The sequence below is a fragment of the Vidua macroura genome, chromosome 19 (assembly GCF_024509145.1).
Source record: "Vidua macroura isolate BioBank_ID:100142 chromosome 19, ASM2450914v1, whole genome shotgun sequence".
In the NCBI taxonomy this organism is placed as follows: domain Eukaryota; kingdom Metazoa; phylum Chordata; class Aves; order Passeriformes; family Viduidae; genus Vidua; species Vidua macroura.
Genome location: NC_071589.1, coordinates 1034938 through 1045518, shown reverse-complemented (window position 1 = coordinate 1045518; position 10581 = coordinate 1034938). Strand labels below are relative to the sequence as shown.

Below are 10581 nucleotides of genomic sequence, written 5' to 3'. Positions count from 1 at the left end.
CGGGACGTGCCTGGGCAGTGCCCGTCCCGCCCGGCCCGGCCAGCCCCGGCTGTGGCCAGCAGGGAGGCAGCTCCGGGGAGGCAAGCCCAGCTCCAAGGGCAGCGCGGGGAGCCTGCCCCGTGAGCGGTGCCAGCTCTCCTGAGGGCGTGAGCGGCCCCGAGCAGGACGTGGGCTCTGCAGGTGGGCAGGAAGACCCCACGTGTGAGCAGGATGGAGGATGTGGCTCTGTTGACTGTCCTCCCTTGTTGAGTCTCTGGCTTTTCCTCCTCTGGACCCCTGGAGCCGAGTCTTGCCACATCCTCTGGCTGGAGACTGCACTTGGGAAGCAGATAAAGGCAGGTTCACCCCCTTTTCTGCTGGGGCAGAGCGCAGCTGGGGCAGCCCTCACAGGCAGCTTTTGCTTTCCAAAGCTGCTGCACTCCAGAGTGTAATATGTAAAATATGCTATAAAATAATTCGTGCTAAATGAAATTAAAAACCACAGCTTCTTGTGTCGTGAAACCAGTGTCGGGAAATAAGCAAGCTAAATGATAGAAATCCAAAACGTCAAAAAGACACTGTCTCCAGAAATGTGTATTTCAAGGGATTTCTCATCTGACAAGACCCCAGCTGGAGACGTTTTTTACATCATCAGAAGCTTATCCCGGAGATTTTCACCTGACAGGATTCCAGCAATTTTCCACCAGCTCCAGGAAAAGTACAATAATATGTTAAAGAAGACCCCCTTCCAAAGCCCGAGAGACTGCATAAAAATGGACCCCTTACAACTGACCCTCAGAGACCCACGGGGATTTTGGTGCCACAGAGGCCAAGTCCTAAATCTCCCCGACAATGATGGCCTGGCTCAGAGTCGAATCGCTTGTGGCTTTCATTTTTTAAATTTATTCTTTCATAATTTAATAAATTTCTTTAATTATTACATCAGAGCATTCATTTATAACAAGAGGGACGGCTGGAGCCAACCTCCCTCTCCTCCCTGCACAGCTTTTGGGGCTCCACGGCTGAGCTGAGCTGAGCTGAGGGGGGGTTAGCTCTGAGTTTTCCTGCCGAGCTGCAGTGAGCCCTGTCCTGACCCTCTGGTTTCCCTCCCCAACCTCTGGAATGCCCAGGGAATGACCACGGCCTCACCTGGGCTCACCTGAGCGCTTCTCCTGCTGCACCGAGCCCGGAGCAAATGTTTCCATGCCCTGGGGAAGGATGCCACCCTCAGCGAGATTCCTACCTGCGCTGCTCCCCATGAACGTCGCTCCCTTCTCCCAGCATGGAGCTGCCTTCCCGACTGGCTCCGCGTGGAGCAGGGATGCTCCCTGTCGGAGCAGCCAGGCCAGGCTGCCCGGGCACGGGGACAGCTGCGCTGGCACCGCTGCCACCTCACGCAGCCCCTCCGCTCCTCTTTGCCTGCTCTCTCCAGCCCCCAGCGGGGAGGCACGGGGGGGTGCTCGGGGACAGCTTTGAAACATAAACTTTAAGAGATTTAGAGATTTTAGAGGAGCTAAGATTTTAGTTAGAGATAAGCTTTACTAGAGTTAATTAAAATAAAGGGATTCTGTAAGTAGGCCTTGATGAAGTTAAGAGTTAGTAGTTAACTAATAATTGATTGCTTGTCAACACAATGTTTAGTTAGCTGGGTTTATAAAGAATATAGAAACTGACAAATAGCTTTTAGGAACATAAGACAATTGTGGGCCTCCTCTGTTCTGAAACCAATTGAAGACAGGGAATGGGAGTTCTACCAAGGTTCATTTGTCATATTTGCATTGAAAATATTTCATATTTGCATTGAAAAGGTAGAAAGGTCAAAATGAGGAAGACTTCATTTACTTCCTCATTTTGGGACCCCTCCCCATGAAAGGGACCACCGACCCATTTCAAGGAACAAACTACGCATGCTTAATAGCTTTGGGAATGATTAGCACACGAAGCGAGGAATGGGATGGACCAAAATGATTATTATGTATTTGTGTTTTGGGTATTCAATTCTGGTGTGGATAAAAGGACTCTGTAATCATTGGAAAGGTGCAGTGTGTATTTGGAAGCTGTCCCGCACGCTGCCCGGCGCCGCAATAAACATACACTTTCTAACTTTAAACTGTCAGAGAGTTTTTGTCCGTCACAGCTGGATATCGGTGCTAGATCAATATCCACATTTTTTTAATAAATCAGCTTCAAGCCGTGATTGAGCTCAGGGGAGCTCCTTGTCCCTGCAGGGCACGCAGGACCCTGGACAGGGAAGCAGAAGCACAGACTGCTCTGTCCCGCGGTGACACAACCGCCGGGACCCTTCCTGCTGAGCGGCTCCGCGACAGCTGTGGAGCGTCTGCAGCTGTGGAGCTGCAAACTCCGCTTGGATGCTGCACGGAGGGGGCAGGAATTCTGCCCCAGACCGTTCCTTTTCCTACCAAGCCGTGGGGCAGCCTCGGTGACCTGCAGCCCTCCCTGCCTGCCACCCACCCCCGGAGCAGCACTCCTGGCACTGGCAGCAGAGCCCCTCACGCTGCCCCGGGGCTGGCACAACCACGGCGGGCCTGGAGGATTCCCAAACGCCTCGAAACCACAAGAGGCGGAAAACCTGCGGGAAGTGCAGCCAAAACGGGACAATTCCGCCGCTGTTCCTGGAAATGCCACGTCAGAGGCCGAGCACTCGGCACCCACCTGCATTTCCCAGCCTGGGCCTGCAATCCAGCCCAGCCTGGAACGGGAGCTGTGCAGAACGGGGCTCTGGGAGAGCACTGCTGACGCACTCCTGACAAAACCGGGCTGCGCTTCCCGGCAAAGGCCACGGGGAGCAAAGAGGAGAGCAGGAACGGAGACAAAAGCACAAGCGGAGCGCTTCGGCCTGGCAGCCAGAGTGCCGTGCTGGGACAATCCTCTGATTTACTGCAAGAGTTCTGGCAGATGAGAAAAGAAGGGAGCAGAGTTTCTAGGAAGTGACAGCTCCCCGAGTCTTGTCCTTTCTTCCCTGGCCAGCTTTGCAACGCTGCTTGAGACATTCAGCGGGTTTGGGGGGCTTTGTGCTGGATTGCTGGGCCCTGGTGCCCATCCCTGCCCCTCAGCCTGGGAACAGGGCTCTGCCAAGCTCCTTGCAGTGCCTCTCGCTCCTCAGGAGAGCCTTCCTCCCACCGAGGGGACCAGTGGGCACAGCTGAGCCACAGTGTGAGCCACGAGCTCTGCTCCTGCCCCGCCAGGGGCCATCCCCATGTTCAGGCTGGACTCTGGTGCCCTGGCCAGCAGGAGCCCTGGGAGCAGCTCTGCTGCAGGGGCAGTGGGAGGGAGCAGCGCCCAGCCCAGGGCTCCCGCAGCTGCTCCTGGGTCCGAGCCTGCCCCTCCTGCCAGGTCTGCACAGGTTTTTCCAGCCCAGCTGCTGCCGGGGGTTTCCATGGTTTTCCCAGGAAGCCCACGCTGGGCTGTGTGAGAGCAGCAGCTGTAGGGAAACCCGAGCGGGAATTGGTGGCCGGCAGGGAATTCCCACGAGGGGCCTTGGGAAGGGTCTGAGTGCCCTCGGCCCCAGGGCAGTGCCCGTCCCCTCTCTCTGGGCAAACCTGCCTCTGTTTCTCCCCACGCCTGGGGATGCCATCACCTCCTCACGGCTCGGGATGCCAGGCGAGGAGCTGGAGGCTCTCCCCCTCCCCTGCGCCCTGCAGGGCGTGGGTGAGCCTTGTTTGGGTGGGAAGCAGAGATGCCACATTAAAAGCCGAGCTCTTCACGCAATTCCAGCCTCAAGTGCCCGGAGCTGGCGGGTCGGGGAAGCTCCTGTCCCCAGGGCCGTGTCCTGCTGCCACTCGGCTGCCGCTGGGACACGGGCAGGGCTGGCCCGGCCCCGGCTCGTTCTGGGTGTGCAGCGCCAGCTCCCGCCCCGAGCCCAGCGATTCCTGTCGGTATTTCTTTAAGCAGGAACTGGGGGCTCCTACAAAAGGCTCGCTGCTCATCAGAACTTGGCACTGTTTACACATTTTAACAAACAAGGACATCAGCTTTCACTTATAGCCCATCACATCGCTTTGTTAACGTTTGCTTTTTATTAACTGGCATCCCAGCCCTGTTTGCTGGGTGTATCCTGATCAGTCACCGGAGCAGCTCTCCCCTCCTTTGGAGCCAGGTCGGCTCCGTTTGAGTGGGTGGTCAATGAGTCGGTGGTCGCACTTCCCACTGCTGGAATTCCCTTCCCCTGGGCATTTCTCATTCCTGCTGATTCCCCTCCTGGTGGCTCTGGCCCAGATACCCCATTCCTGGTGTGCCTGGGTACCCTGTGGAGGCCCTGAGCCATTCCTGGTGTGCCCGTGCCCTGCCCCGTGGGAGCTCTGCCATCGCTGCTCCTGCTGTGCCCTCCTGCCAGCGCTGGCACAGCCCCAGGGCAGCCACAGCTCCCGCCCCGAGTGGCTGCAGGGCTGGGATGGGTGGGACGTGACCCCACCTGGGAAAGTGTGTTTGGGATGGGAGAGGTTCTCCTGCTGCAGCCAGAGGGTTCCCTGTGGCCTCCAACCCTCCTGTGTCTGACAGAGCGACACCAAACTTCCCCATTCCACGTTAAAATGGCCCATCCTGGTGGTCCCAGCCCAGGGCCACCAAACCTCCCCATTCCACATTAAAATAGCCCATCCTGATGGTCCCATTGAGGAATCTCCTCCGTGTCCAGCCCTGCAGCCCCACACCAGCCCTGGGCTGGGGACAGAGCAAAGGGCTCAGCCCCAAACGTGGGGTCCCCCCGGAGCTGTGGCTGCACCCACAAACTGCAGGCAGGGCTTTGCCATCTGCTCTGATCCGGTCTGGCCACGGAGGGGACCATGGAGAGCAGAGCCGTCACACAGGTGGCCACAGCCCGGCCGGGGGTGGCCAGCGCGGGGAGGGGTCCCCGTGCCCGTGCCCGCGGGGGGCACACGGGGGTGTCCCCGCGGGAACTACGCGTTTTGGAAGCCCCACACTTCCAAGAGCTGCACCTGGAAGTTCTCCTGGCAGAGCGGGGGGTTGTCGAAGGTCTCGCAGTGCTCCGTGCGTCCCCGGAGCAGGCTGGCGTCCAGGGACAGCGCTTGGCCTCCCCCTCCACCTGCGAGAGCGAGCGCAGGCTCGGCCCCGCTCCCCCGGGCCCGGCGGGGCCGCGCCCGCCCCTCGCTCTCGGTCCCCGGCCCCGCTCCCGGCGCTGGAAGGGGCTCGGGCTGTTCCGGGGGGCTCCCGACCCACCGCGGCTCCTGTGCCGAGCCCCCGGCCCCGGGGGCACCGAGATCCCGCCCAGGCCGAGCCTGACCCCCGGCCGATGCCACGCTCGGCTCCGGCCGCCCCGCACGGAGCCAGGGAAGGCTGGGAAGGGGCGCTCCAGCCCCGGGGAGCGAACCCCGCCAGGGTTTGGGCTGCGGGGCTCCCCTTGGGGCTCTCGGGAGGAGCCCCCGGGCTGGGGAAGGGGAGCGGCCCTGGCCTGCCCGGACTTGAACCCCATATCCCCAACCGGAGCTGCGGGGAGCCGACAGGGATCCCCCGTTATCAATATAGACTCCTTTTACTGATATCGATCCCCCTCATCGATATCGGTCCCCCCTTATCAATATAGACCCCTTTTACTGATATCGGTCCCCCCTTATCAATATAGTCCCCTTTTACTGATATCGATCCCCCTTACTGATATCGATCCCCCCTTATCAATATAGATCCCTTTTATTGATATCGGTCCCCCTTATCGATAGCGATCCCCCCTTATCAATATAGACCCCTTTTACTGATATCGATCCCCCGTATCGATACCGATCCCCCCTTATCGTGATCCTCCCTTACCAATAGGGATCCCCCTTATCAAAATAGACCCCTTTTACTGATATCCACCCCTTTTACTGCTATCCACTCCTTTTACTGACATCCACCCCCCTTGCCGATGCCGCCCCCCCTTACCGATAACGATCCCGTCCCGGGAGCCGGACATGAACATGGAGGCGCTTTTGGAGGGCAGGAGGAAGTGCCTGATGGCCAGGAACGGGGACAGGCGGCCTCTCCTCTGCGGCGAGGGCACGGCCAGGTGGCTGGGGCTGGAGCTGCGGCTGTCCCGGGAGGAGCCGAGCAGGGATTCGGGAGCGGGGGAAGGCGAGCGCTGCCGGGAGCGCGGCACGGCCTTGGCCAGCTCCGGCTTCTTGATGAGCACCCACTCGTACCTCTCTGCCTCGGGGCGCACCTGGGCAGCGGGACACACCTGGTGAGCCCCGGGGCACCGCGCCACCCTGGGCAGGTGCTGCTGCTGCTGCCCGGGGGCTGGGGCCAGGGGCTGCTCCAGGTCTGGGCCTGGGGCAGGGAAGGGACAGGGTGTCCTGGCAGGACAGCGACGAGGGGACAGACCCAGACACAAACCGTGACTTACAGTGAACACAAAGCACTCTCCCGTCCCAAAAAAGCCCGATGTGGCTCCGCTCTTCTTCCTCTCGGCCCAGTCGGAGGAGAGAAACGCCCCGCACACCTTGGGAGAGAGCACAGGGAGCTCAGGGGATGGATCAGTCTCACTCGTGGCCTCTCTCCCCCTCACTCTCCTCCTGTTTCCCGGCTGAGGTGCGTCCTGGTGGCCAGAGGTGCAGTTTGTTCTGTCCTGGGAGCTGGGACAGACCCGGGGCGGGGCAGGACAGGGACCACACGGCCCGTGGGTGCTCCAAGAAGTGCCCGTGGGGTCACCCAGCCTGTCCCCTTCCCCAGCCCTGCCTGGGAAACGCTCACCTCCCCCTCGGTGGTTTTGATGAGCAGCACCGTGGGCTCGTAGCCTTCACAGCACGTGTAGAACCTGCAGAGATGGACAAGGGGTGGGCTCGGGGGAGCTGGAGCCCTGGGCAGGGCGTGCTGCCTGTCCCTGGCTCACAGCGTGCCTGGCACGGTGTGGCACGCGGGGACATCCCTGCCTGGCACACCCACAGGGCTCCCTGTGCCCCGGGCGGTGCCAGGGGTTGGTGGCCATCTGGGCCAGCCTCTGCCCTCTCCCCTAAGCCACGCTCAGGAGCCCGAATCGAGCCCAGCAGCCCCAGAGGTGGCCCAGGTCACTCGTGCTGCTCCTTTCTCCAGCAGCAAGCCCTGCCCGGGTTTCCCCACGCCCGAGCCGCCCGGCCCCGGGGGCAGGTGAGGCTTCACCTCTGCAGGCTGCAGCCGTCCTCGGAGGTGGAGAAGAGCAGCAGCGGGGGGAAGAGCGAGAAGCGCTCGGGGATCCAGGACCAGACGAGGCGCATCTCCTGCGCCGTGACCGTGCTGGAGCTGAACTTCTGCATGTCCACGGCCAGGTGGAAGGACGGCCTGCCAGGGGAGGGACATCAGGCCGGGCTGGGGCCCCTCTGCTTCTCGGGGCACAGCCCCTGCAGCAGGTTCTGTCCTGCCCTTTGCACTGTGAGCTCTCTGCCAACACCCCCAGCTCGGCTGTGCCCTGTCCCCTGACAGGGACCCCAGCTCTGGCTGTGCCGTGTCCCCTGACAGGGACCCGGCTCTGGCTGTGCTGTGTCCCCTGACAGGGTCCCAGCTCTGCTGTGCCGTGTCCCCTGACAGAGAACCCCAACTCTGCTGTGCCGTGTCCCCTGACAGAGAACCCCAGCTCTGCTGTGCCGTGTCCCCTGACAGGGAACCCCAACTCTGCTGTGCCGTGTCCCCTGACAGGGAACCCCAGCTCTGCTGTGCTGTGTCCCCTGACAGAATCCCCAAGCTCTGGCTGTGCCATGTCCCCTGACAGGGACCCCAGCTCTGGCTGTGCCCTGTCCCCTGACAGGGTCCCCCAGCGGCTGCGAGGGCCCAGCACAGCCACAGCTGTGGGAGGTTCCTGCAGCTCCCGCGGGGGTTCTCCACAGGAACTCACATTTTGGCAGCTCAGCCCCAGAGCTGGGGAGCGCGGGGCTCTCCTCACCTTCTCTGCACCACGGTGATGCCCCTCTCCACCAAGGCCTTCCTGTTGGCCATGTGGAGCAGCCAGATCTCCTTGCGGGAGAAGAGCCGGATGCCGAAGGCTCTCTCCAGGAGTTTGTCCGCAGTGACGTGCTGGGCGATGTTCCTCACGAAAGCCTGCAGCTCCGCCTTGACGTCGGAGCCCTGCAGCCCGGCCGGGGCCGCCGAGAGCCCGAACTGCTTCAGCAGGGCCAGGGCGATGCGGTACAGCACCTTCTGGCCCTCCAGCAGGAACACGTCCAGCACGCGCACGGCGTAGCCGAAGGGCAGCCCGGGGAAGAGCCACGACAGCCACTCCGAGTAGACCTCGAGCACGTTGTCGGCGGCGCCGGCCACGAGCTTGTGAGCCGCCGGGCAGTGCTTGCTGGCCAGGTCCCCGAAGGTCATGCAGGAGGCCTGGTGGGCCAGGAAGGACTGGTCGATGTAGGCGGCGTGGGGCGCGTTGCTGGCGATGAGGCGCGCGAGGCTCTCGAAGCACTGCGCCTCGTCCTCGCTGTAGTGCAGCAGCAGCGCCGCCAGCGCCGGCAGCAGGGGGCTGTGCGTGATGTCGGGGAACAGGGCGCCCACGCAGATGAGGATCTTCTTCAGGGCCGTGACCCCGTGCGGGCTGAGGCAGTAGGTGGGCACGGGGCAGCCCTCCAGGAACTCGGGCAGAGGGTGGGAGCTGACGCTGGGCTTGCCGAAGAGCCGGCCGGCCACGTCCCGGTACACGAGCGCGTCGGGGGTGACGAGGCGGCAGGAGACCCGCTGGATGAGCCGGGGGTAGAGCCGGGCCCGGCCCGCGTGGCTCCGGGCCCAGCAGCCTTCCCTCGCCAGCCTCTTCAGCTCCTTCGGGGGCCTGCCCAGCACGTCCCGCGGGATCTGCGCCGGGCCCCGCGGCTCCGGCATCTTGTCCCAGTCCACGAAGTGCCCGCAGCCCCGGCACGAGGAGGTGTCGATGTCCCAGCTGTCAGCCTCCTCGGACGTGACCACGATGGTGACCGGGGACGAGCCGAGCACCTCTGCGGGACAAAGAGCTTTTATTGAACGCCTTTCACCGCCCCACCCTGGCTCAGGGCGCTCCGGAGTCTCGCAGCCACGTCCTGGATTTCTTTGCTCTCCCCTGCGGACGGAAGCGTTTCGGGCTTTGCCCTCTCCCGCTCCCATCAGCTCCGGGCCCCGAGAAGTGTGGGGCCGGGTCCCAGCTGGGTGTCGGGGTTGCTTCTCACACCGCGAGGGGCTTTTCACCCCTCCCAAAGCTCCCAGCCCCGAGGCAGGGCTCGGGCAGCCCCAGCCCGGCGCTGGGAAGAGCAGAGTCCGAGCTCCGCCTAGAGAGACGGGAGCGGCGTTTCCCCGGGGCTGCGAGAGCTCGAGCCCCGCCTGGGTGAGCTCTGCTGGGCAGAGCTAGCGGCCAGGATAACGCCAATTAGCGCGCTCATTAACTCTCGGGTGTTGTGTCGTGCCCCTGCTCAGCTGCTGGGCGGTCAGGGATGGATTCGCACTGAGCCGAGGGGACGCGGGGGGCAGCACGTGGTGGCACATCGGCACAGCCGGGCCGGCTCCGGCTCTCGCTCTCCGGCTCAGTTTGGCGCTTGCCCAAGGCCAGCAGGAGCAGCGGGTCGGGCTCAGTCTGCTCCGGGGCAGGAGCTGCTGGAGCCGGAGCCGCTCGGGCCGACTCCTGTCCCGGACACAGCCTGACCCCAGCGCAGTCGCGGGGGCTCCTGGCCACAGAAAGCAGGCTGAGATAACGCCGGCGGTGGATCGGGGGCCGTTCGCAGCCCAAATTCTCCTCGTCCTCTCTCAGGGCGCTGCCCTGCCCGGGTACCGAGGAGCATCAGCCCGAGCGCCGCCGGTGCCCGGCCCCGGGTGCTGAACGGAGGCCCCGGCTCTGCCCGCCCCGGGACGAGCCGCGGGGCTCGGGGCAGGCATTGGGCGGTGCCGCAGCCCCTCTGCTCCCGCCCGGCGCACTCACCTCGCCCGGTGCCCGTGTCCTCGCCCGCGGCCGGCTCGGCCATGGGGAAGGCGGCGGCCGCGGCCCCGGGGCAGCGGGGCGGGCTGAGCCCCACCCGCAGCATGTGCCAGCTCGGCCACCCCTGCGGGTCCCCTCTGGCCCCGCACCTGCCCGCGCTTTTAAGGTGCGGGCCGGCCCGCGGCCCCGGCGTTTATTTGGGGTAAACACAGCGAGGGGTGGAGCAGCTCCGCGCCCGCATCGCCCCTTCCTGCCCCAACTCCGCGCCGGGCCCGGCCGGGGGCTGTAAACACCCCGTGCGCCGAGATAGCATCAAACGGCAACAGGAGCAGTAAATGAATCCTTTCTTTTCCCGAGGATCACCTTCGTGCTCCCGCTCAGGCTGCGGCTGCTGCGGGCCCGGCCGCGGGGCTCGGGCGGGCCCGGTGTGCCCCGGGCAGTGGTGGGCACCGATCGGTTTCAGCCTCAGCCCGCGCTGCGGAGCTGCAGAACGAGCGCTGTGCTCACGGACGGAAGAGCTGAGCCGGAGGAAAAGCGGCCTCCGGCAGCTGGGAGAGGCTCCCAGGACAGCGCCCCGGTCCCACAGCGCTGCCAGAACTCTCAGCTCGGCTGCGCTTAGCGGGCGCTTTTATAGGCATCCCAACCTTTTAAAGGATGTTTATTTGCCTTTAAAATCGGATCGTTTCTGGTGTGATGAGAGCAGCTGCAGGTCGTTCCTGACCTGCCTTCCATCTCTCTCAACACAACTAAAC

At 63.2% G+C, this 10581-nt stretch overlaps 1 protein-coding gene across 3 annotated transcripts; it reads right to left on the bottom strand.

The window, feature by feature from the left end:
- Window positions 1–980: 980 nt before the first annotated feature.
- Window positions 981–9941, bottom strand: LOC128816930 (TBC1 domain family member 24-like). 3 transcript variants are annotated; one of them, XM_053994911.1, is made up of 7 exons: window positions 9833–9941; window positions 7844–8882; window positions 7087–7245; window positions 6682–6745; window positions 6335–6430; window positions 5875–6151; window positions 4773–5041 (listed from the first exon to the last, which is right to left on the bottom strand). In XM_053994911.1, exons 1-7 carry the CDS (start codon window positions 9933–9935, stop codon window positions 4896–4898), a joined length of 1884 nt encoding a protein of 627 aa, XP_053850886.1. In that variant the 5' UTR covers window positions 9936–9941; the 3' UTR covers window positions 4773–4895. The 3 variants fall into 3 exon arrangements, with proteins under 3 accessions (XP_053850887.1, XP_053850886.1, XP_053850885.1); XM_053994912.1 differs by lacking the exons at window positions 4773–5041; window positions 9833–9941 and adding an exon at window positions 981–1187 and having other exon boundaries at window positions 7844–9102; XM_053994910.1 differs by lacking the exon at window positions 9833–9941 and having other exon boundaries at window positions 7844–9102.
- Window positions 9942–10581: the final 640 nt, after the last annotated feature.